This window comes from Pungitius pungitius, chromosome 21 (genome assembly GCF_949316345.1).
Source record: "Pungitius pungitius chromosome 21, fPunPun2.1, whole genome shotgun sequence".
Lineage (NCBI taxonomy): Eukaryota > Metazoa > Chordata > Actinopteri > Perciformes > Gasterosteidae > Pungitius > Pungitius pungitius.
Window position 1 is genome coordinate 2,483,955 of NC_084920.1, and position 27,469 is coordinate 2,511,423.

Below are 27,469 nucleotides of genomic sequence, written 5' to 3' on the forward strand. Positions count from 1 at the left end.
TGTTACGTCCCTAAAAGGTCTAGGGGTGGGGGACGCAAACGATGTAAAATAATAAACCCGGGAGGTCTTGACAGACAGGTATTTAATGGACAAAACTCAACGAAGCAACTGAAAACAATCTTCAAAAGGAAGACGAGCTTGGCTTCTTTGGTTTGGTTTGGTCTGGTCTGGTCGGGTCGGGTCGGGTCTGAAACTGGTCACGGACGAACCCACCACCTCTCTGCTCACTCTGGCCTCCACTGCCACAAACAACCCCCACCTCTGGCTTGGCACCGCCATTTATGCTCTTTCTGATCAGCTGATCAGCTGCAGCTGCAGGAGTGACATCACCAGCACACCTGAGGAGAATCTCACACACACACACACACACACCACACAGCAAAACAAAACACGGCACGTAACGTGCACTCTAAGCACGCACGTCGTTCAACTCCACCTTCACGCAGAAAGTAGTTGTTTGCGTGGAAGTGGAGGTGAAGCTGCACAGCAGACCCTTCCTCTGCTGCACTCATGCGAGCTCAGCTCACGGTGTGACACCGTGTTTCCTGGGCGGTGTGTGTGTGTGTGTGTGTGTGCTGTGCGGGTCCGCCCCTGGGCCTCGCTCCGTTGGTTGATGGACGCTACTTCAATCATGAAATTGTGTGCTTGAACGAGAAGGCTTTGCTGACGCGCACAACTTGTGCCGGAGCATCAGCTCGGCACTTGCGCTGGACGCGGCTTCCCCCGGGACGCCTTGCACACGCCGTGTGATGCTCTGGCTCTTTGTGTTGCTGATTCACACGAGACTGGAATAGTAATATGGGCCTACGAGGATTCAAAGCTCTCTATTCTTTCGTGTTTTGTTGACCCGGATTCTTTATTCCGTGAATCTTTGGCATCTTACAATCATCCTATGAAGTATATTGTGCCGTGTTCCCTGGAATGCACGTCCTGTGACATCGGGCCCCCGACTGCTTGGAGTCACCAGTCAGTTGTCTTTGAATCCTCTGCTGTAATCCCAGTAGAGACGCGCTTTCTGCAGAACATTGTTGCTGGTCTTTGAAAGTGAGGCCTTTTATTTTTTTATTTTTTCACCCTTTAATGTCATCAATCTCCCTCAATGCATCTGCAAAACAAAATCAACCTAAAATGCGTTAGGGGCCAGATTTGTTTCTATGTGAGAACAGCTTTTTGAATGTCACTGAATGCTTTAGAGGCAAACTCCACGGGGCTGTTGTCGAGCACAGAACTCTCCGCTTTACATGCATCCATGTGTCATGATCTTTCACCAGAAGGTCAGCAGCTGCAAATCCCCATTTTTCTTTTTTTTTTTAAAGAAATAGTTTGACAATTTGATAAATATGCTTTTTCTTGTCCATTTTTCTTTTGATGAAATGAACTCTCATATCTGTGTTCTGATTCAGAAGCTACTCTTAACAAAAGAGGCTTGTCACGTTACATTAAAGCAGTTTTAAACATTCCAAATCGGCAGATTGTGATGCAAAATGAGGATTTGATTTGTGGCTGCAGTTCACTTCTCTCCTCACAAGGTGGCAGCTGGAGATAAAACCACAGAGGCTCGCTAGGCCTGCATCACTCGGATGATACACGATCCATGTCTGACAAACTCCACTGTGGAAGCACGGCTTTGTGTCTGAAGTCAAATTACAAAGTTACAACTAAAGTTCATTGACTCAACCTGCAGCTTTAAGAAATGGCTTTCCATTGGTTTCAATGAAAAAACATTTAGAACTGGAAACGATCGCTGTAGGTTTGGATTTAATGGTTTCTCAGCTACATTCAAATTCTATTCTAATAGCAAACAGACTTTGCATTTTTTTAAAGAAATACTGTAAAAATGTTATGTCAGACAATTACATTTCTTTGTCCTTGTTTTTCTTTTTAATTGAACGCAGCCTGACTGAAACACAAAGATATTTCCTGTTTGAATCGGTACACATCTGCATAAGAACATGGACACAGGCCAACACACACACACACACACACGCGCGCGTCCTCACACTCATGCGCACACACACACTGTGTACAAACCAAAAGAAAGTTCTCTCAGACAGGAAATGATGTCAGCTCTTGTCTCCAAGGAGATGGAGGCAGTTGCTAAGATACTGTGACACTGGGATTTTTCCCTCTATTTTCTGTCCCTCTCTGTCTCTCTAACACAAACACAGAGATGTCACCATGAATAACTCGAAACTCTCCCTCGCACAGATGGCAATGAGCACAATGTTTCAAGATTTTCTAAAAATAACCACCGAAAATATCCCTTTGTACACAACGCTAACTGGACGCCTGGGGCCATTGAACAGATCCCCGATGCTCATCACCCAAATCTAACATCAGCGCTGCTGCCACACAAATGATCCACATTTTTACACTCAACCACCCACTCAGCGAGGCCTGCAGCGAGCATCCCGGAACGGTGGAGGTGATGGATGCGTATCAGCCGCCCGTCTGAAGCCTCCTCACAGTGTGAGCTGCACCTCTCCGGCGCTATCAGCATGCCACATATGTCCTGTCACTAGCATGTTGCTGCCAAATCCTCATCGCCCTCCCTCTCCCTCCCTCACCACCCCCCCCACCCGTGGCTCCTAACACAGCATTAAGAGGTTATGGGCGTTTGGGTTGCATTGGAAATGCCATGCACTCGCCCTGTGGGAAGCGGGCATTGGCTCACGCTGTTTTTTCTACTCCAAGGGCCTCGCTGTACTGATGACACAAGCAATACAGAGAGGAGTGTTTGTTCATTTACTGTCCCTCTACCTCCCTTTACCCCCCTCACGCTCTCTCTCACACACACACACACACACACGGACGCACGCACACAGTGCATCCATACGGGGAATATCAGATTCGATGTACAATGACACAGTGAGGACATGGGGGGAGGAGGGTGGGTTTCGTCACGCGCGGCGGGGGTTTGGATGGCGAAAAAAAAGATGTGCAGAGAGATGGGGGAGACGCCGAGAGTGGCACCTGAAGGCAGCCAAGGGGGTCGGGACGAAACGGGAGACCTGACGTGGCCTAAGATTTCAGCACGAGTGAAAGGGAACGAGGGGAGAAGGAGAAAAGAGGGGAAGGGAGGAATATCCTCTGCACCACTGTGTGACTGGAAATTTAATAGAGGCAGCGAGATAGAGGGAGCAGGAAGGGAGAGGGTGGGGGAGAGAGAGAGAGAGAGAGAGAGAGAGGCAGGGGAGGGGGAGGGGAGAGGAAGAGCGAGGCGAAAGGCACAGAGACCTCATTGCTGTGCAGCTTTGGGCGAAAGCTAGTGGTCGTGAACAATGCTCACTACGGCATTCGCGGAGAGAGGGAGGGGAGGAGCGAGGGAGAGAGGGAGAGAGTACATATCTCAGGGGGTCTTTCTGAAGCATCACTGGCCTCCTCCGTCCTTTGACCTTTAGTGCGGGACGGAGCAAAGGTGTCCTGGGATTGGGTTAAACGCCGTCTTTGGTCGGAGGGGGTGGCGCTCACCTCAGGCGCTCATTCGCAGCATAAATAAATGGTGATGAAGGACAAACGAGGATCTAGGAGACAACTCGCCACATGTGGGCATACCCCCCCCAAAAAAGAAAAAAGCTGGCTTAATTAGCCAATTACTTGCTGGCGGTCTTTAAAATTCACTATTCAAACACGGAGCGGCCCACTAGAAACTAAACTCTGGAACACAAAATATATAACATGGACATGGGGGGGGGGCCTCCTTGCGTACGGCTTCAAATACACGGCCGAGATAATGCTTTTAGTCACATGCAAAGACTGCAGAAAACAGACCTCATTTAGACCGCTGCTAAAATGCACTGCTCATTCACGTCGGCACATTTTGGCCTACGCAACTCTTTAGGACTCGATGGAGCATGAATGTATGTTACTGCAGATGTTTAGGCCTGTTGGTTCAACGTTGAACAGGTGTCTATAACACACCCCCCCCCCCCCCACCCCCCAAAAAACAAAAACAAAAATAAGGGGGAAATGATGGCATTTCGCAGTAGAAGAACAAACACAGTGACTCAATCTACCAAATTAGTCCTGCTGAGTCATAATAATGAATATGTGACTTATATCATGTTGCACCAGACATCTGAAACAAGGCACTACGGACTAAAACAAATCACACCGACTGACAAAAAAGAAGAAAACATAACTATTCTCAGTGTTTAAAAGTTGAAACCATCCACGTCCCTAAATCGTGGCTCCCATCTATTTCTCCAAAGCCACCTCGGTGGAGCGCTGGCTGAAGCGTACGGAATGTGCGTAAAGGCGCTCGCACTGGACGCAAAACGCTCTGCCCACCGGGCGCCGTCGCGTTTGCTGCCTGCGTTTCTCTCCCAAAGGATGAAAAGGCGCTCGGATGCACTCGCTCCCCGAATGTGGCACCACCAGCAGCGTTCTCTCCAACGACCCTCCGCCTGATCTCTCCGTTTGGTTTGTGGTGTTGCTGTTTTTTGTGTGTGTGTGTGTGTGTGTGTGTGTGTTTGTTGCTCTTCCTCCGTGCCCGTGTGGATTGTGGTTCATCTTTGAAAACGTCGTTGGCGCAGCGGAGGAGCCTCCGAGAAACGAGAGGGCAGCTTCACAGCCGCGGAAACCGAGGAAGAAGCGATTTCAAGGGGAGAGGAACGGGAGAAGCGAGGTGGAGAAACGGCCGATCGGGAGAAGGAGACGAGGAGTAGGGGGGGTAGGGGGGGGGGGACGGTGTGTGTGTGTGTGTGGGGGTGGGGGAGAGAAAACATCGACCTTCCCGCGCCGCAGCCACCCAAATATTAAGGTACGTTTTTATTTATCGGTCGCACAGGTGGAAGGGACTGAAATGGCCGGGCGCGATCGTCGCATGTTTTCACCTAACGTGCACGCCGAAATAACGTCCCGAGACGCCAACGATTGGACGACCCGATCGGGCTGAAGTTGCGCGGATTTCCTACCGACGTAAGTGAATGATGATCATGTAATAACGCGAGCAGGGCGATGCGGTCCATGTCGGCGGAATGAAGCAGCGCTAGTCCTCGCCATTGTGCCGACGTGAACGCGCTTCCTTATCTAAACCCCGCGTTGCTTATAATGCAACCACAACTTTGGATCGCTTTTTTTTTTTTTGGTGTGTGGGTGCAGTGGTTTTGTCGTTACGCCGAACAGAGGATGGATGCAAGCCATTTTGTAATGCAGCATGTGCAGAATTAGGCCTATTCGGAATTTCAATTGCGTCCCCGGGAAGGTGCGCCGTAGTGAGCGCAGCTGCATAGATGAATAAGGCCATTCTGTGGAATTGCAGGAGACACGATGCTAGCGGCTATAGAAATGAGAAGAGATTGCAGATAAGAGGTTGCGACTGTAGGAGGGATGTGGTCAGGTTATGGCTGTTATTTTTCCACATCAAAAGAAATTGGAAAATAAAACTGCCGTTGGATAAAAGTGTCTGAGAGGAGCACGAGACACTATTTTGCCTGGACCTGCAATTTCCCTCTCTTTAAAGCGTCCGTCGTTACTGGTAAAAAATGTGTCCCGTTCTACCATGTTTCCCACGTCCTGAATCAATCTAGTGTTGTCATGGTTACAGCAGATGATGTTGGCCCTGCTGCACCTGTGTCGCTTTGTGTCCACCTCGGCCCGGTGGGTAAATGCATGAGGTCTAATTGGGCCTTGTGCAGGCACACAAGGAAGCATCCCACAGCCCGGAGACTCTGTGTTTATTGAAAGCAGCGCCGTAGTTTTTGCCTCTTCATAAACCTTGACGACTCTGTTGAGGAGAGCAGGGACATGATAAGACCCAGGCGCTTACGATGATGTGATTGGTTTGTAGCAATCGGTCAGCAGCTTGCAGCTAATTTGTCTTTTCACGACTGAGCGCTTTCTTCGGGCCTGATCGAACAATCAATATCTACACGGCTGCAATCTACTCTTGACATCAAGAAACGGCTAAGATCGAGAAAGAGGAATAGATCCCAGGGACATAAAAATACAATGCAGTCGACGTCTCGTGAACCTTAAAGGAAAGACATTTTGCACAAAGAGGAGGACGAAGGCCTCTGGCGAAGCAACTGGCCCTCAGATGAGTCAAAGTGTGATGATCTAAAAATATGGCTGTTGTATGCTGTTGTTTGTGGAGAACCTGACGACGGGGGGGTCAAGGCAACAGGCGTCCTGCCGGCCGCATTCAAAGGTCTCTCCCGTTAGGACATTTTACCGGTGATTTACATAGATTAACTTTATACTTTCTCCTCTGTGACATAATGCAAAGAAACAGCAATGCTTCATTGTACTATTTGTACTTCTTCAGTGCTACACCGAGGAGTAGAAATACCAGAAATGGATGACATCCGGCACAGGGTTTTGTCTGATGTGATAGTAATCCTTTATTGATGCAATGGAGTAAACAAGTTTCCATTTTTGTGACAGTTGCTGAATTAGGGAATGAAATCACATTCACCTGTTAATATTTTTCAACGAAACCCGATCTGAAATATGAAGTTTAACAGTGAAATAACAAATATTCTGAGAGCACTGGTGTGATGAATTGTTGCAGCTGGACATTACTGACGTTGCTTTCCTGATCATTTTCTCTTATATTAAACGCCGTAGTGAACGCCGTAGAGATCCTGGATATCATACAATCCTGATGCCGGGGAGATAATATTTTATTTTTTCTGATGATTGAAATCCACTATAACCTGGGGGATGGGAACGATACAGAGAATCTTCAGGGGGGGACGGCAGTGTAAATAACAGCATAATGCAGGGTGCTGCAAAGGGGCTCCATGCAGTAACATTTAGATTTGGGGTAATGTGAGTTTGCTTCTCAGTGGCAGTGACAGAGAGACAGTCTGTGGGATGGACAGAGCATCTACACAGTATATTTTTAGCATACGTTCCCTTATGAACTTCTATAATAGATGCCTTTAAAGTTTTTGTGTAGCCATTAAGCTTCTCTGCAAATGTGTTCCTGAGATGTATGGTTCTGGTTTTTAAGTCCACGGTTCAAATGTGAGCTGAAATATATTTAATCTGTATTCCTCTACATAAAGGTATAATCCGTTGTTTAATTCGGATCTAGTGTGAAACAGAGTGTTGAGAATAACCCTGAAGCCTGAAGTCATCAGTTCAGTCTGATCAGTTTCTAACAGAAAATATTCCTCAGGCTCTGCTAAACACGGTAATGTGCAATAGGGCACTGGACAGTAAAAACACAAGATGGTGAGGGAGCAGGTTGCCACAGCAACCGTGTTTCTAGGAGCGCATGCATCGTCGCTGCATAGGAGAGGCAACGCTGCCATTGAGCCTGTTTTTTTTCTGTTTTTTTTTTCAAACAACCTGTTTATTAGAGAATAAAATGGAGGTAACTGATGTAAAAAATGAATGAGGGCAACATGGCGGTCATGTAAGTGACAGACAACTCAGATCTGTTTTATTTACTGCAGGCAGCACAGGCTTGTGACCGCGGGAGTCGAACGTTAGGTGCTTTAAAAACAGTCAACGCTTTCTTCCAGGTCTAATCTTTGCAAGGGAAACAGCCCATCCTCTTCTCTAAATGTAGTGAGTCTGCTGAGGCCAATGCACCCTCTTATCCAGAGACACACATATACTCATAAAGGTACAACAAAATCCCTAAAAACGTTTCTTCACCATCCTTTATCTTCTGTATTCACAATCTAGTTGTCAATATTTAGTTTTGCTGGGTCGACTTTTGTTGCCAGTGATCTTAATTCCGGGTTGTCATAGTAGCCAGCATGTGCATTGCGGTACAAGTTTCAGGAGTCCATCGTCCTTCCTCCATGTCTTAATTGGTAGATTACTGCGGCTGCCTCGTGATAGATTGCACCAATGTCTGCATTAACCTCATGTCTAGATGACTCCCAAAAGCAGTTGTAATTACATTCAACATCTTGGCCTAATTTTAAATGTGAGACTCGTGTTATATGCATCTGACTACCATAAAGTGTACGGTGAGACGGCCGCCCTAATGTGTCGGCTGCAGCACTTGTGACCCAGCTTGGTGTCTTAAGACTTTTGTGGCCATCTCAGACCGTGACCCAGATGGTAAGTTCAACCTATAAAGAAAATGGCAGCTGACTCACCAGTTGGTCTACATGCCGCAAACTGAGAGGCACCTCTTTAGAAAAACAAGCCTGGCCCGTCTTGTCACACACGGGTGATAGGGCATTGCAATATTTTTAGATTTCAATACAGTACTGGCACTACAGTACGTGCATGTTTGTGTGAGGCTAATATCTTAGAGCTACTGCACTGCACTTACTTGACCTCCTTCCTCTCTCTCTTTTTCTTTCTCCCCCCTCCAGCGAGAAGCAACAGCATCTACAGAGACAACACATCCATGGGAAAACCCTCCCACAAATTGCATTTCTATTTTAATAATTGTCATGGGAAAAAACGATATAGAGTTCCCTAAAAAGAGCTGTTGAAAAGAACAAGGAGTCAAAAGAGCATGAGAGTCAAATAAGAATCTATTAATGATAAATAGAGTGTTTAATATAACATTACGCTTTTCCCTCTCCATTTTTTAAAGTGGCTGTTTGACAGGGAAAAACAGACTACTGGCATAAAATATGAATATCAAGATAAGCACCTAAATTCCCCTGTTAGGAGGTGACTTACTGACATCATAGCAAGAGGGGTGGGTCATGACTCAGTTGCCATGCGTGTTGTCATGGTGACCAGCCCCTGTACCCCTTCCCCCCTCCTCTGGTTGGTCCAGCTTTTGTTGTGGTTTCACAACCATGGACCACAGCTGACGGAGGCAGCACCCCCATGCCCCACCCCCTGTACCTGCTCCAATCAGGCGAGTCGTGTCATCTGTACAAGGAAGACTTTAGATCAAGTCCCAGACAGCATTTCAGAGAACACAAGATACCTCAATCTGCAAGAGAACACAATCCAGGTAAATATGACTTTGTCTTTGCATTCGGACTGAATTGATAGGCCGTAATTCTCATGTTGCTACAAAACGCCACCATGTTTCTGTTTTCACACCAGGTGATCAAGTCTGACACATTCAAACACCTGCGGCATTTGGAAATCCTCCAGCTCTCCAAGAACCACATCCGGCAAATTGAGGTTGGAGCATTCAATGGCCTTCCAAACCTCAACACGCTGGAGCTTTTTGACAACCGTCTCACAGTGGTACCGTCACAAGCCTTTGAGTACCTCAGCAAGCTAAGGGAGCTATGGCTACGGAACAACCCTATCGAGACACTGCCGGCATTTGCCTTTCACCGCGTTCCCTCGTTACGCCGTCTCGATCTAGGGGAACTCAGGAAGCTGGATTTCATCTCGGATGCTGCTTTCGAAGGCCTGGTCAACTTGCGCTTCTTAAACCTTGGCATGTGCGGCTTGAAGGACATCCCTAACCTCACCCCGCTGGTACGACTGGAGGAGCTGGAGCTGTCAGGGAACCAGCTGGGGATAGTCAGGCCCGGGTCCTTTCAGGGCCTGGTGTCGCTTCGCAAGCTGTGGCTGATGCACTCCAGAGTCTCGGTCATTGAACGCAACGCTTTTGACGACCTCAAAAACCTGGAGGAGCTCAACCTCTCCCACAACTCCCTGCACTCCCTGCCCCATGACCTCTTCACACCTTTGCACCAGCTGGAGAGGGTACATCTAAACCACAACCCATGGGTGTGCAACTGTGATGTTCTGTGGCTCAGCTGGTGGCTGAAAGAAACGGTTCCCAGCAACACCACGTGTTGTGCTCGATGCCACGCGCCCCCCGGCATAAAAGGCAAATACATCGGGGAACTGGACCAGAGCCACTTCACCTGCTATGCCCCGGTGATTGTTGAGCCGCCGACTGACCTCAACGTCACCGAGGGCATGGCCGCCGAGCTCAAGTGTCGCACTGGAACCTCGATGACCTCCGTGAATTGGTTCACGCCGAACGGGACTCTGATGACCCACGGGTCGTACCGGGTTAGGATCTCGGTGCTTCACGACGGAACGCTGAACTTCACAAACGTGACGGTGCAAGACACGGGGCAGTACACCTGCATGGTGACCAACTCCGCGGGAAACACCACGGCGACCGCCGTGCTCAACGTGTCCGCTTCAGACCCCAGCAACAGCTACAGCTATTTCACCACCGTCACTGTGGAAACAGTGGAGACAGTGAGGGGAGACGAGGAAAATTCAGCCAGACAGTACATCAACGAGACCTTCATAGATTTTCCCCATCCTACCGTTCAAAGAGGTGTGTTAGAAGGCCGGCCTGGCATCACCATATCGCCCTCTCTCTCCTCTCTTTCCTCGCTGTCCCCACGAGCCAACAGAGGCACGCAAAATGCAGTGACTGTGTCCATTATTGATGTGACTAACATTCCAGGCCTTGATGATGTAATGAAAACAACAAAGATCATCATAGGTTGCTTCGTGGCCATTACCTTCATGGCAGCTGTGATGTTGGTCGTGTTCTATAAGCTGCGCAAGCAGCACCAGCTACACAAGCACCACGGCCCTGCCAGGGCCATCGAGATTGTCAACGTGGAAGATGAGATCGGAGCCGGGGCCGGGAGCGGCATCTCCGGGGGCTCAACGATGAATTCCGGCTGTGGGGAAGGAACCCTGAGGAGACATCATCCAGAAATAGTCAACCTCCCCAATATCGGTCGCACAGACACCCTGAACCATTACTACAAAACCCATCACTTCAACAACAACGTGATGGGTCTGAGCATCGGCTCCGATGGGATGGGGCCAGGAATGATGCTCAACAGCAAGAACCAGCAAGTCCAGGACATCCCCATCTCGTGCACCTCGGTCCCAATTTCTTCGTCTAATTTGCTCACCCAATCCGGCAATGGCACCAACATCAACCCCTGTTCTATGTCGCCACCGCTGCCGATGTCCCTCCCCATGCCTACCATGGGCCTACACGGATCGATCAAGGGCTTCATGGGCCAAAACCAGAATCCCCAAATGGAGCCACTTCTCTTCAAAGGGAACTCAAAGGAAAACGTCCAGGAGACTCAGATCTAAAAACAGAAGCGAGCTTAGGAGAGGAGAGTGGGATTCGGAGACAGAGAGGGGATTGAGGTTGGGTTTATGCGCGGAATGGTTGGACACTAGAGTGCATTGACGTTACACCAGGAGAGAGGATAGACTGACACGGCAATACACATTAGACATCTCCGTGACAGCGTACTGAGCCAAGGATTACCACAACGGGCCACTTGTGTTTGTAGTAACGATCATGGAGATCAAGGAATGGACATTGCTACAATGTAAATCTGTGCCAAAGCAAATGTTTTTTTTGCAGTTTCTACAAGCTGTGTTCTCATAGAGAAAACTAGCCTTTAGGATTAATCAGTACCCAAATCGGTGTTGGCCAGCAGAGAGGAAAGACACGCAAGGCACTTACAACCCTGAAGATCGGCGATATTGCAGAACAAAATCCAAGAGACATTTTTCATCCACACGAGCCACACTCTCTCTCTCTCTCTCTCTCTCTCAAGTGAATAGACTCCCTCAAGGTGACGATTATGTAGGCATAAATAGACGGACAGAAAGGTACAGTGCAGTACAAACTACTGTGAAAAATCCACAAATTATATAAATATATTTTCATTTAAATATGTATCATTGCAGACTCCGATGCAGAGATATTTTGGGGTGGATGTAGTTTGTTTCTTTGTGGATAATCAGGGGCGTCGACGGTGGAGATTGGTTATGATACGTGTTTTAAGTTTGGCTACTTCTCAGAAACATAAGGGCTCAATTGCAACACTCATTGTGAATCTTTGAATTGGCTTTGTGACATAACGTCCATTTAGGTTGTGGAAAAGTAAATGCAGATCTCTGTTTGACAAACTTTTTTTTGTTGCTTCAGTAATAATCATTACAATCTTTTGTGTTCTGAGAGTGTATTATGTATTTTGTAAAAGCCAGCTACTTGGTATTTGAATCGACAATTCTGATACTTAAATGCCAGCATCCCATAAATGTTAAAAAGGTGTTTCACAGACCCGGAAAGCTAACAATGCAAGACCTGTGTGGGTAAAACAAAGTGTTGACAATGTGTTATTTGAATCAGATCAGTAGCCAGATATTTGCTTTTAGACAGGAATCTGATATGACCTCCCTGGTCATGGTTACCATAATCATGCCATAAAATGCTGTCATAAGGATGATTAGACATCTATCTGCAGCAGTATTCAAGAAGGGATAAAACATCCATCTTAGGATAATTGGAATGAATGGAAATGTACAGTATATTAATAATAATAATGTTTGGTTGTATGACAATTGTAAGATCCACATTTTTACAGTGTAACTTTCATATGTTAAATGCCATTTACGCTTCTAGCGTTTCAACTATGTATTTCTTTATTTTTGTTAGTTTGATATAATGTGTACAGTTGTCTAGCCATGTATCATTACGTGTGAAATAAATCAATCAAATATTGGGTTGTGGCGGGTCAATATGGCAACCACATTAGTGGGAGGGGGAGACATAATGCGGGCCTCCGTGCTGAACCTGGATTGAATGTATGGTTTGTGGTTTAGCCATAAGTCATCCCGGTAATGACAGGTGCTGCTTTATTAACACGGTCAGACAGGCTTTTAAATGTCCCACTGACCCAATGAGTGTTTCTAAAAGACCTCGATATTTACCCGAGTTATACTCAACGAAGCTGGTTTTGTCTGCGATTTGACCCCAGTACGGTTCTGCCACGGAGGTCCTTTGTACTGGTGTGGAAAAAAGGGTCGAAGAATTGAGAAAAGAAGTTTGATCAATGAAATATCTCTTTTTTTTTGTCTATCTATCAAGCAGGAACCTAAAAATGTTTGTTGCAATTGAGCACAAACTGGACCAGTTATTCCAGATAAATGTACCTGAGAGAGTATCATCAACCAAGTCATATCAACAAGGTTTTCGACTGTGATGCAGCTCTGTATGGGATTTTGCTGGGGCGTTTTCTGTTGCACCCCCCCCTCCAACCCCCCCCCCCCCCCCCCTCACCCCCTCACAACTGCATTGCTTATATATAAGAGAGAGCCGGTTTTTTGTGATTGATGATGGGCTCTCCTAGCAACAACAAGCGCACACGAAGAGGACACTGGGAAATAGTAGTAATAATGATGATAATATGAGTGGTGGAATCAGAAAAAACCCACCCAGATTGCACCGTCAACGAGGTTAATTGCAAGGATTTCATGTCCCATGAAAGGAACATCTTCTGCATCGATGCACACGCCGTTCACCCGGCTTAATGATCTGTGATAACACGCCCGGGTTGTATTCGCGTGCAAAGGGATTGATCGAAAAACAAAATCAGCGTGTCTAAATCAGGTTGAACCCCAGAAAGGGAAGCGCAGCAAACGGAGAATGCGCCGTTAACCCCGCGCGGACTGAACTAGTGGTGCAGGGTTCAACCGCAGCCCCACAGAGACGCACGCGGAATATAAACGAAGGCCAAAGGCGCCCCATTGATGTGCCGCGTCTGGTGACTCTGCCGTCAGATGTGAGAGAGCACACCAGATACGTCCTCGCGTGCATCGCTGCATGCTGACTGTGGAACAAACCTTTTTTTTACATTTTTTTTTTTTTATACCACCCGAAGGCCGCTGCGGCAGCGTTTAATCACGGCACCGAAAAATGTTCCTTTCATACCTCTGGACATGCGTTACATGCAACGTGCTCCATCATCATCATTATTATTAACATTTTAAAGGGAATGCAGAAGCGCTTTGTTGTATCTTAGTATATTGGCTGCCGTTGTACATATTTAAGCGACCTAAAAGGAGGCTGGTTCTGCAGATGTGTGAGCCCTTTTAGTGAAAATCACAGGCGTCAGACTTAAATCTGAATATGTGCATATTGGCCAACTGTACCTCACTGTTTTATATAGTACATGGTGTTGAGCGGATGGCATTTGGCTGCAGATGGAGGACTGGCATATGCGTATCCTCTGCACCATCCGTTGATCATAACGGATGCTTCAGGCCAGATGACATTTCTGGGTTGGTTTGAAGCAAAGCTCCTTGATGAAAAAGATTGTCAAAACATACCAAATTGCAAGTCAAGAAAGGACTGAACTTTTGGTCTTTTAAAGGTAAGCCGTTCTGTTTGATAAAACAATGTAAAAAAAAAAGGACCTGGGTCTGTTTTGAACGCTTTTTTTTTAAAAGAGAGAGAGAGAGGGAGGGAACATTCTTAAGCTCTAGGTGAAATTAGATTTCATTAATACTAAAGTAATTATATATAAAAAGTAATTTTGTGTTTTTTTGTTTCCTTTTTTATTTTACGGTTGTTGGTTGTATCTCAGTATGTGATATTATCAATTTGGGTCTTCATGTATTGTCATTAAATGTCATTTTTTTCATGCCTTCATCCAGGTACACAGTGTGGTAGAAGAGTGTATTTCTTCAATTATAGCAAAAATCAACATGTGCTGCACTTGCACTTCAATGACTGTCATGCAATGACTGAGAGGTATATGATTTCATTATTTGCTACTTACTGTATGTGACTGCATTAAGGAGTGGATCTTCTAATAGAAACATGTAACACTCATTATTTGTTGTGATTTCACCGACAACAGAGCACCACGACTAACTGAATCGGAAGTTTAACATGATGATGTTTCAAGTAAGTTATTGCGTGACATTTTATAAAACAAAAATGGAAAAAGTCAGAACGTTAAGTGTGTTTACACTGGTTTTTGTTACCTCTTACCTTTTTTGGTTGTCACACTTATTTGTCAAACCCTATAAATGGGACACACACTTTCAAAATAAGGTTATAGTCTGATGCAATATCCAACAGTTTTGACTTGTAATTCTAACTGTAAACCTTTTACTGATAGAAATCCTAATAACAAATAGTTATAGTTGTGGCTAAGTGTAACATTCTCTAATTGACTGCCTTAATAAATGAAATGGTCCATCACTTTACATTAATCTACCTGTATATAAATATGCAGGGACATTTTATATTATTAGCACATGTTGTTCATTTGCAAATCCGACAAAAAGTCAGATCCGGTTAGTGAAACGTTTCCTCCGTGTAACATCAATCTGTCCATTCAAGGCGTTGTATCAAATACACAAACTCGCGTTAATCCGGCTACTAATGTGACATCATCACTAAATCTCATCTCCAAAAGCGCTGCGTTCTGTGCTTCGGTTCATCTGCGCGCTCTGGAGTCCACTGTTTTTTTTTAACACTTATTCGGGGTGAGTTGAAACTCTCTTTGACAATCGCAGACGTCCCCCCCCCCCGACGCAGCACGAAGTCCAGCACGAAGTCCAGCACGAGTTGCAGAGACAGCCTCCAGGGATTCGTGCATCAGCCACGAACCGGGCCAGTCAATCTGAATGATCCGTCCGGATAAAATGTTTCGGGCCTTACAGCACAAGGGAGTTGAGTTTGAAGCGTCCGAGGGGACACTACGTAAAGTCATTTTCTTGATTGTAATTCCACTTGGCTTGTACTGCACCCCCCCCCCCTCCCCCTCCTCTCCCCCTCTCCCTCGTGAGACTTCTGGGAAATAAAGTCCTTTATGCCGGAAGAGCAGCTTCAGTGTGCAACGTTTACAGAGCGACGTTCAGGATTGACGCAAGACCCCCGTGATCTTTAATACCTTTTCGGGGACACGTTTTCGAGCAGATTATTAGTATCTGTTTTTTTGCAGCTGTTTGCTCTCCCTCGGCTTGAACATCCCAACATACAATAGATGCCGCGAGTCTGAAATGGATGACACCGAAGCGGGCCGTGGGAAGCGAGCACAGCAGCAGAAAAAAAGGGGAATTACACGAATATCCGCTGAAGATGAAAGAGACATGTACATCGACACACAGTCTGTGACACTAATGCAATGTGATGGGGGGGGGGGGGGGGGGGGCGGGGGATTTAAAAAACGTATCCACACGAGACACATAAACGTAAACTAAAGTATTAAAAAAGGTTAAAACCCACGAGCTTCTCCTTTTCCCTTATAATTCATAACCCTGCGGTGTGTTTCTCCAGGGATTCCCCCTGCGCCCCAGGCCCACTGCAGAGTCCCCGGGGGGGGGGGGGGGGGGGGGCTGACACCACACGAAACCGAGGTATCGGGGCCGCATGGCCGCCGTGGAAACCAGGGGGCAGACTTTACTGCGAAGGCGAAACGTGTAAAAAAAAAAACCACGAGGGCTTCAGCGCAGCGAGTCCGATGCGACCGCGTGGGCCCGTGAAGACTGTAGCTCCGGGTTCTGTGGCCTACTCAGCTGTTGTCCACGCAGGACCTACGGCTTCATGGAAAGTGTGAGGAAAAGATGACCCAGTTGGACCTGCTTTGTGTAGATTTGATAAAAAGGAATCCAGAAGCCTTTTGATTTAAAGCCTGCTCTTTGTTCGGCGACGGAGCCTTTTGACTGTGATTGCATGGAACTACGTTGGTGGATTGTGAGCTCGCTGCTGAATACTCATTCTGCTGGACAATTCTTTGCTTTTGTCTCAGTCTATATTTAGATTCTTTCCCCTTCTCCCAATACCATCACGAGCCGTGTGGCAGATCGTTTGGATTCAGGAATATTGTTCTGCTCTCGCCCCAAAAATCTCCATTCATAATCCGAAGAGAGAAGATAAGAAACTTTAAGGAGGCTATTTGTGATCTAATGTACTTATAAAGCGCTTAAGAACCCCTGTAACTCCAGACAGTTCTTCCCTTCTTATGGGGATAACACTCACAACCTGACCAACAAGGTCACCCGGAATTGACCCCGATTTTTTAAATCTCTTTTTTGCCCTTAAAGTTATTTAAAAAGAAAATAAATCAGTGGGTTCGCAATGGGTGAAAGGCAGAAACATCCATTTTTTTTAAAGAATGTTTAAAGAAAACCAGTGCTTCATGAGCTATTATGTAATCTGATCATGTTGCATATCACCAGAAATGGTACTTTGAATATCTGTATAGCATGTATCATGAACAGAGACCTCCCTGGTAATTACCTGAGGGTTGTACTGCATGTGGCAAATGGGTCTCCTGGTGCATGCGCTCCCACACGCACACACACACACACATTTCAGATGTTGTTACTTACTTGAGTATTGATTTACCATAACTGCAGATAGGCTTGGTGTTTATTCTTTGCTTTGTTAATGTGGTGTGCGCGGTAATGGTGTCTTCACATTATGGCACTGTGAATTGTATTCTGACGTCTACGTACCCCATAGATGCTTCATTGCTGCTCACATTGTCAGCTTGGGCACTCATTGTTTAAAAAACAAGTTGTCGGTTTTGGGAAAAATAGTCATTTGTGTTCTTGCAGAGCGTTGGAGGAGATAATTAGGAGCACTCTAATAACAGTAGGTTCGCTTAGCTTAGCATCAAAGCTGGAAACAGCTTTGTGCAAACGCCAGGAAAGCTGCAAGCAGACAACGTAGACGACGTGCGGAGTCTCAGCCGGTTGCCCGTGGCAACCTCAGAGTGATGACAAGGCTCGGATAAGTTATTGGTCAAGTCCAAGAAAAAGTGTGAAGCATAAAGCCCTCAATCCAATCACACCCTCTTATCTTCACACGTGAGATGTTGTAGGTGCCTGCAGGAGCTTATGAAATACGGTTCTCATTTGGGTTGAGCTAAGCTAACCAGCTGCCGGGCTACATGCTCAGCTAGAGAGGGAATAAGGTGCGGTATTAGTTAATCACGTATTTTTATTTAGTATTGACCCACTGATCAAGTATAGGATTAGACTGAAGTGCTGAAAAAGGTGGATTTCCTGTAATTTATTTTGTATTACTTTGCAAGTGGGAAGATGTGGCGTCCCAACATAGTATGTAGTACATAAAAGGCTGTGTCTAAAAGTGCCGTGTCACTCCGTCCGTCAGCGTTATTCCAGCTTTGCTCGAGAGGAGATCAGCGGGTTTTTCAATTTGACATTGACCGCGGGAAATGAAAGTCATGGGCGTTCCGCGTATGAATAAAACAATGACATATAAACGCCGGGCAAACTCATCCTTCTATTTCTCTCGCCCCCCCCCCCCCCTCCTGCCGTCTCGGGTTGTCCTCCTTTTGTCCTAAAGAAGGACATTTTTGTCCCCCCCGAGGGGGGGGGGGGGGAAACAATATCGACGTGGAGAGATGAGTTATTGATTGAGAGGAGAAGACGGCGAGGCGGTTTGACTTCAGCCGCACGTATGAAGGAATACTCCTTTCAGTCAGTGCTGATGTATAATTGAGCTTCGTACGACATGTGGAGCCAAACAAACACGTGTAGTTGGGGGAGTGGAACAGGGATTGTCTGCGTTTTTTGGCCACATGAGCTTCGCTGCTCGTTACATATCTTAAACGCGTCGGAATATTGATGCAACGCCGCTTTGTTCTAAGGCCTCGCCGTGTATGTGTGGAGAGATAATGAGATTGCGTTGTGAACGGGATGATGACATCAATATGAAATAGCTCCGCTCTTCCCATGTCTTCTGTGCTTTATCTGACCGGGCATCGATTTGGACTGATTGAATCATTGCGAAAGAAGCACATCGGATCTCGTCTCCAAAACTTCCTGATGTTTAGATCTTCACCTCCCAGATGATGCGCTGGAAACTGGATTGCAGCTCTGCAAATAAATAGATTCAAATGTCTGAGCAGAGACGGCTCTCATTTATCATTACTGAGGACCAGGTCAATGATCTCAACAACATACCGCGCATTGTACAAATGTCATTTATGTCATTTTGCACCCAGCCGACGTGTGACTGGAGCAGAATTCACCAACACTTGGGCCGCTCTGTTACTGCTGCTACCATTAGCATTAGCATTCACACATCCCCCCCCCCCCCCCCCCCGCCTGCTCCCCATCTTAGGCCACATCCACACCCCTCCCCCTCCCTCCCTTCCTACCACCACCACCACCACCACCACATCTCCATCCTCCCTTCCTCCTCCGCCTCCTCCCTGCCTGCGTCCCCTGTTCTCGCTGCGGTGTTGCTATAGCAACGGAGAAATGTGGGAATACCTCCGTCCTTCAGAATGCAGGGGGAGAGAGAGGAGGAGAGAGAGAGAGAGAGAGAGAGGGAGAGGCAGGGGAAGGGAGACAGATATCAAGAAGGAAGGGGGTAGAACAGGAGAAGAGACACGAGGACAGAGGAGGGAAGGGAAGGACGTGTGGAAAAGACTGTTGATTAAATGACGGAGGGCAAGTGGCTGTGACTCGCTGCCTGAATGGACACCTCACTTATCCCCCCCCCCCTTCCCCGCCCCCCCTCCTCCTCCGCTCACTCCCCAAAAGCTACCCTCCCATTGATATTCCGTCTCTGTGATGGAGAAGACGGCACGGTTATGTGACCGGCGGGGTGGGGGCCGTCGTGGGTGGGGGCCGGCTTTGCCCGAGATGGAGCCGCGTCGCACAGCCGTGGCGTAGCGTCACGCCGGCCCCTACACACGCCATTTGTTTGACGATCCATGTGTTCTGGATGTCTCCATTTGTAGTGAAGCTGCAGTTTCCATGACAACGCCTGGACTGAAATAGCACCCCGGTCCCCCCCCCCCCAACCCCACCCCCCCTCGCTCGCCCTCTCCTCTGCTCACAATGCGCTAATAAGTGTTCGTTCCTGATCTCAGGCCTTCTTCGATCAGTCTGAGGTGTCCCGTACTGCTCATCTGCATTTATTACTGTCGTAAACGAAATGCCCCCACCCCGACCAGCGGTCACCATCGCCCCCCCCCTCACGCACGCACACACACACACAGATACACTTGAGCGCAAACATTACACAACCATCACTTCTCCTCCCACCTCTTATCTCCCATTTTCAGTCTCTCGGTCGCCCTGCAACAGATTCTGTCAACGCGCATCAACCTCTGTGTTGCCATGACAACAGTCTTGAAAACACCGCAATTATTTCAACAAGGACAAAAAACACTACGGTCACTTGGGGGGGGGGAAGAAAAAGGGGCCGTGTGTCTGTGTTTTGTTTGTCTGAAAGGGAGAGGGAGTGTTGTGCGTCAGTGTTTCGTGACCCTCTGATGAACTTGTGTGTGTCAAATGTTCATATTCATGTATGTGTTTGAATCTTGGCCTCGTGTGATGTAACTCCGCCGCTCAGACGCTTTAATACGCACGTCTGTTTCCCTAGCTGGACTCACTGACCCTTTCGTGCATGCGCACGGTTTTATAAAGCGCCCCCCCCCCCCCCCCCGTACCAGTTGTAGTACCATATGTGTGTGGTTTTGTGTGTCTCCGCTGTCCACAGTGCGAGCGAGTACTGTGCGCGCTGATATGAAGAGACAGAGCACAACAGATGGCCGACAGAGATCTGCAGTGGTGGAAAGTGAACTGTGCATTTCTCCTTGGGTAAACTTTAAAGAACGTGTACTTAACGGGATTATTTCCACTTCCGGCTGCTTTCGTTCAGCTGAAGTTCAGACTGTAGATTATGTATAGCACATAAAGCACAAGCCCCCCCCAAAATGACCAACATTTACTGGTGAAGATTTAAATCGTTGATGAATGGGTAACAAATATATGGTATTATTTCATTTTTTATTATATGTGAATGATTCCCTTTCGTGTGTGCATTAACAAATCAATCATAATGCCCCTGTGATGTGATGAAGCCGCAGTCCAGAGGTCTGGTTTGAACATCTGCATTTAATCGCTTTAAGATGACGATGTCAGGAATAATCTACATCTGGCAGAAGAAAAACATCACATATCCCCAGACCTAATTATGTAATTAGGATTTACACTCTGGTATTTTTTCTTTGCGGGTGACAATCTGTCCTCTTTTACTCAAAATCAACGTCAGTTCAGCCTTAATTTATAATGTTACACTGACAGGTCACCCCTGTGAATATTGTACTCCGTATCTCTTAGCACACATAGATCATATCTTACACTTATCAAATAAGATGTCTAAGCGTTATATAGCTCTAAATCTTCACACTCACTAATCCCATTGTGTCCCACAAAGCTGCTTTGATGCTAACAGATACTTACATGTGTGTCGAGTCAGGGAAAACACTGCGGGGCCTGTAATTTTGAGGCCAAACCCACAGCAGATGACATAGCAAGTTATAATGAGTGTTTGTGGCCCAGAGCCAGCGTGGAAGTGTGTGTGCGTGTGTGTGCAACTTGGGAAGCCAGGTGGGCACGTCTTAAGTTTAACCCATTTTTCTTCTTCTTCTTTTTTTTTTTTTTGCTTGATATATTGTTACTCAGTGTCCTTTAGAATAAGGGGCTTTAAAGAAGAGCCGAATATGTATCCTGGAGTTCAAAAGGTGACTCAAACACGTCTGCGCGAGGGTTCGGGTCAGTGGTAATTTGCAGGGACAGTGATTTGGACTTGAAGTGGATCGGCATCACAAACCCTTGGGGAGGGAGACAGAGAGAGAGAGAGAGAGAGAGAGAGAGAGAGAGAGACGGGGTCAGGTAGGAGGGCTACAAAAGCACTGTTTCTGTTACTGGAACATGCACTGGATGTCGACCCGGGGACGCGTACCGGCCCTCCTCCGTCCTGTAACCGGTTCCATTGGAAACAGCAGAATGTGTGAGCAGCTTGTCTGAAGGTAAGTGGATGCGTTCTTTGGTGTGATCGGTCAAATCCGCCCCGGGGTCCGTTCAAATGGACTCGACGTGAACACCTTTACGTGAGTGGTTTAAAAAGACGCATTGATCGTATCCTGCCGCTGTGACCTTTGTTTTTTTTTGTTTTTTTACCAGTCAACAAGGGACAGTCTCTGTGAAGGAGGTAGAGGTCGACGGGTGAGAAAGATGTGGGAGCTCCAGAAAGGTTTGGGCGCGTTCTTCCTCCTCTGCGGCGCCTGCCTGACCGAAGGCCGCGCGCTGAGGTTCGTCGTGGCAGTAAGTGGGCTCAGTTTCACCCCCCCCGATCCCCCCCCCCCTCCCCGTAAGCACGGCCCGTCGGTGGGGGAACGTCTCCAGGTCGCACGCTTTCTCCTGCTGCGTCACATGCGACTGAACTCCTGCCCTGTGTCTCTGGTCACATGATCACACTGTGTTTGTTGGCCTAAAGTCAGCCGTGTGAGGCGTATCGCACCCCGACACCCCTGTGCAGATCTTTCTTTGAAGGAATCATTTCAAGGGTTTAGGTGAAGACCACAAAAGTTTTTCCTATCATGTGACCATGTTACACTAATGTGTTATACTTAGACTTACGGCTTAACAGCAACTATTTACTATTTAGTTTCTAAAGTCTGCAACTTTTTGTACAAATTCAATATATTTTAATTTTGTTTTTTGTTCCATCATAATTTGTGTCACGTCCAGGTTACGTCATCCAGCGTAGGGCAGCGAGTTTTTAAAAATAACATTTAAAAGAAAACCTCCAGCTTTGCTGACTTGACTCACTGCGGTTTTCCCTCCAAATTGTGGTTGACGTGCACATGACGCTACTGAGAGTGACTCAGGTGCACCCACAGTCTTTAATCCACCTGGGCGTCACGTCTCTAGCTGCTTTAACGTCACCAGAGTGGCTCTCCTGTTTCTCCAAAACCCCCCGAGGTCGCGGGTCCCTCCTCCCGATCTCCTCCTCCTCCTCAGGTGCACAGTGGCACACGAGCGCCTCACATCCCCCTGTTGTGACTTTGAAGGTATTCCGACATGGTGACCGGTCGCCCGTCGAGTCGTATCCCAGGGACCCCCACGGGGAGGAGGTGTGGGCTCAAGGCTTCGGACAGCTGACTGAGGTACACAACTAAAAAAAAGACTATAGTTCTTTAAATAGTAGTAGTTAGTTAGTGGTGCCACTGTATGTTTCCCTCCTGACAAAATCAGTCCGGCCCGTTGCAGACTTCTGATTAAAGTTCTTCCCACTGTGACGTAGTTCTGGCCTGCAGGCCCTGCGTAACGAGCGCAAAGCGACCAAGTCGAATCTGATCTAAAATCCGCCAAACGGCCCGATTCGACAGAACAATAACACCGGTGCCACTGTTCCTTTCAGCTGGGCATGAAACAACAGTTTGAGCTGGGCCTGTTTCTAAAGAGGCGCTACGGCAACTTTCTCAGCGAGAACTACAACAACAAAGAGGTAGGTGTGTGTGTGTGTGTGTGTGATTCATTTTTTATGAAATGCCCTGAGCCCTGAGTGTGCTTTAGTGTCACCCGATGCTGTTTTTAACCACGTGCCCTTGGCCCCACGCGCGGCCCGTTTGAGCTATAACTAATGAGCGCGGCTCATTTCTCCAGCCTTCAACGTGCAACACACATTGTGATCTGCGCGTTCAGCATACTTTCATTCTGAGGATCTGATCGCTGTCTTTTTTTTGTTTTTTTTACCCCTCCCTCCTGCCTCCCTCCTGCCTCCCTCCTGCCTCCCTACCCTTCCCATCCTTGAATTCAGCCTTCTCCGTCTCTTAACTAACTAACGCAACTATCCCAAAGATAACAGCTCATCTCAGTACCTGTCCTTGGCGATTTGTCAGGCCTCCGTCAACTTAAACTGTACCTTTCCCCGCGCTGTTTTAATTTGGGGGGGGTTGGGGCCGAGAAGCCTTCTCGGCATCACAGGAACATCCAACCTTATCAGCGTGATTCACTGCGTGCAAAGACCTGACAGAGGGTGACAGAGAGATGTAGATGTGCGAAGCCTGTTGTCAAGAGAGATCACAGTAGGACGGATCTTTCCCCCCCCCCCCTTCTCTCATCCGTTTGCATCTCCTCCCCCCCCTCCCCTCCCCTCCCCTCCCCACCCCCCCCCCCCGGGGTCGAGGGAATACCTCGGTTGACTTACGCTTAACCCAAGATTCACTGCTGCACTGCTTGGGCGCGATTCTTCTTTGCATCTTTTATTGAATAAATAAGCATCTGAGGCTCCGCTTACCGAGCGCAACCCGGTTCTTTTGTGAAGACGTAAACCCGATGGTCCTAGCAGAACATGGACCCATTTCAGTGGCCTTGTTCCCTTTCCCCGCCTCCAACAGCTTTACGTGAGGAGCACCGACTACGACCGCACTCTGATGAGTGCCCAGGCGTGCCTCGCCGGGATGCTGCCCCCGACCAGACGCCCGCCTCCCATCGTGCCCCAGTTACTGTGGAGGCCCGTCCCGGTGCACACCGTCCCCAGGGCCCGGGACAAGGTGGGTGACAACATGCGCGTTTGCCTTCACTCCCGGCTATGAAACGTGTGAAATGTGCATAAAAGCTGCGGTAAATGGGGCATTGTTTTCTGGATTTCTCAAGCTGCTGAAGTCTCCGGGCAAAGACTGTCCGAGGTTCAGAGCTCTGATGACGGAGACCTTTGAGAGCGAGCACTACCAGAGGTTCCTCAGGGACCACCAGGTGAGACAAAAGGAGATGTTCCGCGCTGTAACTCGTTTTTTCAGCGTCAGTTCTCTGCTCACAGCTCAGCTTGTGTCAAACCTCACTTTCCCATGATTCATGTGCTTGTTAACCACTAGAAACTTGTTTGTTTGCCCGTTGTTTTTTTTAATCCCTGATATAATCACAAGTGAAGTGAATAACAGCTTTCCTCACATCAGTCGCCTCTTTTCTGCTCATCCTCATCATCGCTTTGGTAGAGCAACGGGCGCCGTGGAGTGCACGTTTGTGTAGGAAAGTGACATATATAGTTCACAGTTGCTGGTGCCAGCATTATCAGCACCTCCAGTGGACGTGACAGTTATGCTGCAGACATCATGTCCTCTCGGGGAGTTTTCTCAGGCACGGTGACTCCGAGTGCCTTGAAAAAAAAAAAAAAAAAGCTGCACGCTGCAATTTCTCTCACATTCTCAGAGATCCTAATTAACGCTTGGATTGAATTAGATTAAGAATTACAATAAGAGGGTTTAATTAAACAGAGTCCCATGTGCTGCCTATTAGGCTGCTGTTTGAGTTCAGGATGGGGTGTTGAATTTTCACACCCTCTGCTGGAGGCAAAGTACCTGCAAGTTGGATGCAGTGACGAATGTGGTACCGTTTTCCTATGACCAAAGGCTGAAGGGAACGACGTTGAATCAATAAACTATACAAATAATTCAATTAAGCACCTAATGTCTGCAATTTGTACACTACACTTATAATAACCCTCAATGTTTCAAAGGTAAACATTGTTAATTGTAGTCCTAAATTTATGTGAAAGCCTTTTACTTAGAAAAAAAGAAATCGCAAAATGAAATGTTAAGTGTATACAGAAGAATTTAGTCTTTTTTTAAAAGTGAATTCCAGCGCTTTTGACTTTATGACCCCTTGTATTACATTGTGTATTTTGAGCGCCTTTCTTAAATTTATTGTAAAAAACACGAATCACCTCGTAACCTGCAAGATTTGTGTTGTTACCCTTTGAAGCCCGTGTGTTCTCTCCCTTTCTGCACATTGCAGTACTTTGTGGAGGGACTCGCCAACCACACTGGCTACCCCGTCTCCAAACTGGTTGGCAAAAAAATGTGGCGGGTCTACGACACGCTTACCTGCCAGGTATGCTTGACATTTAGACTCCTTGTGTTTTAAAGTTTATAAATGCTTCATCTATTCATCCAATCACCAGCTGCAGAGCAGTCACAGTGAAACAGAAAGAAGGCAGAGAGAGAAGGGATCGGTTTAACACTTCTGCAGAGGAGTCATTTTTATGTCTATAAGTAGGACACGAATAGGACAACACATTGAAATGATAATTAAAGCGTAGTGAGATGGGTGGAGTCTAGGCTAAACATGCTCATTCACACTTGCGAAATGAGCATCTGTTATCTTCAGACCGGCGCTAAAAATAAGCAGGATAATAGAAACGTTGAATTGCAGCCATTCCCCAACCTTTTGTTGGGATTCGAGTGTTGTATAATGTGATCATCAGCGTGGCGTATTGTGATGGATGCTTTTCTGTCGCAGCGGATCCATAACTTGACTCTCCCCCGCTGGGCCACCCAAGACGTTCTGGACACCCTGAAGAAAATTGCGTCATTTGAGGTCATGTACAGCATCCTCAGTCACAAGCGCAAAGAGAAGGCGCGGCTCTCGGGAGGTGAGGGTTCCCAGAGGAAACAGAAATCGTAGTGCATCTGATGTTGTGACTGCTGGCTGAGGCTTTGTTTATGCCTCCGAGAGGGCTGGTGCCCGGGCCTCCCGAAAACCCACGTACACACATGTGAGCTAATGGGGCAGCGATGATTACGGCACCGTGACATGATGCTCAGCAAGGTCAAAACAATTGTGTTGGTGGGAAAATGCATTTAGCCTGTTGACTTTCTTGTGTTAATTTACCAGGGGTGCTGCTGAATGCCATTCTGAGGAATTTCTCCAAGGCTGTAGAGCAAGGGAGCACTCTCAAATTCATTATGTATTCAGCTGTAAGTTCAACGTTTGGGCGCATACACACATTCGTAATCTATTGTGCAAACCGCTGTTGCACATGTCACATCTCCTCCCCTCCTCGATGCTTCTTGTTCCAGCACGACTCTACACTCATCACCCTCCAGGCCGCGCTGGACGTGTACAACGGCCTTCTTCCTCCTTATGCTGCCTGTCAACTCTTTGAGTTCTACCAGGAGTATGATGGGTAATGACGTCCCACCTCCCCTTTGCATATTTAATTGCCCTATCTAGGTCAGACGGCCATTTATAGTTTGAGCAATTGCATCGCACATTTGAGCCACGCCAAACCATTTAGGTGCGTTGATGCTTTTGCTTTTCCATTTGATGGGAATACGTTGCACCTCCGGGACTGCAATGACTAGCACATGACAGAATCCATCAAGGACTCCCATCGTCCACCCTCCATGTCACAAACACATCCCTCAGTTTCAAATCACATTAATAAAACTCTGATGCAGCACCGGTGTCGCGAGGTGTCCCCCACGGTCCGTTACTCGGCCCCCTGCTCTTCTGGATTCTCTCCCTTGATGACAGCTACTATCTCCATTTCTACTTCTACCCTGATGACACCCAGCTCGTTCCGATAATTGAAACAAATACGAAACGTGCGCGTCATCGAGTTGTGTTTATCCCCCTAGTTCCTATTCTCTGGAGCTGTACTACCGCAACGACTCCCTGCGTGACCCTTACCCCAACAACGTGGCGGGATGCAACGGGTTGAACCCCTGCCCGCTGGCCATGTTCACTGAGCTGGTGCGGGACGTGGTGGCAGAGGACTGGGAGGCCGAGTGTGGGTTTAGGACCAGATTGTCAAGCACAGGTGAAGAAGAAGATTTTTTATATTTTTTATTTTCAAACAAACATTTGTGGCCTTGTTAATCCTTCAGTGCAATATGACCGTCCCTGTATTTACCTTCGAGACCAGTGTGGGGGATTTTCAGCACACACTGCGTGATTTAAAAATATCATCACCAAATGTTCCATTAGCACACACACACACACACACTTTAACGGGATTGTTGTCTCCCACAGGTGTCATCACAGCTCTTGCAGTGGCTGTCGGTCTCCTGGTAGTGGCGCTGTTGTTCAGTATAGGAGTGACAATCCACAAGAGGAGAGCACACTACTCCAGGGAGGTGTAGTGTAGACGACTGCCAAAAACACAGAGAAATGCAACTCTAATAATAATGTGCCATGTATTTAAAATGTCAGATCCTGATTGGCT

The 27,469-nt window shown here is 47.3% G+C and overlaps 2 protein-coding genes across 5 annotated transcripts; both read left to right on the forward strand.

Moving 5' to 3' along the window:
- Positions 1-4,206: 4,206 nt before the first annotated feature.
- On the forward strand, positions 4,207-12,401 carry lrrc4bb (leucine rich repeat containing 4Bb). 4 transcript variants are annotated; one of them, XM_037463215.2, is made up of 4 exons: positions 4,207-4,422; positions 4,790-4,920; positions 8,286-8,884; positions 8,980-12,401. In XM_037463215.2, exons 3-4 carry the CDS (start codon positions 8,642-8,644, stop codon positions 10,972-10,974), a joined length of 2,238 nt encoding a protein of 745 aa, XP_037319112.1. In that variant the 5' UTR covers positions 4,207-4,422; positions 4,790-4,920; positions 8,286-8,641; the 3' UTR covers positions 10,975-12,401. The 4 variants fall into 4 exon arrangements, with proteins under 4 accessions (XP_037319112.1, XP_037319114.1, XP_037319113.1 ...); XM_037463217.2 differs by lacking the exon at positions 4,790-4,920; XM_037463216.2 differs by lacking the exons at positions 4,207-4,422; positions 4,790-4,920 and adding an exon at positions 4,688-4,762.
- A 9,251-nt stretch (positions 12,402-21,652) lies between these two features.
- LOC119212649 (testicular acid phosphatase homolog) lies at positions 21,653-27,250 on the forward strand. Its single transcript, XM_062560109.1, has 10 exons — positions 21,653-21,783; positions 22,533-22,628; positions 22,883-22,969; positions 23,862-24,017; positions 24,121-24,219; positions 25,258-25,353; positions 25,762-25,894; positions 26,137-26,219; positions 26,322-26,428; positions 26,883-27,250. Exons 1-10 carry the CDS (start codon positions 21,694-21,696, stop codon positions 27,121-27,123), a joined length of 1,188 nt encoding a protein of 395 aa, XP_062416093.1. The 5' UTR covers positions 21,653-21,693; the 3' UTR covers positions 27,124-27,250.
- Positions 27,251-27,469: the final 219 nt, after the last annotated feature.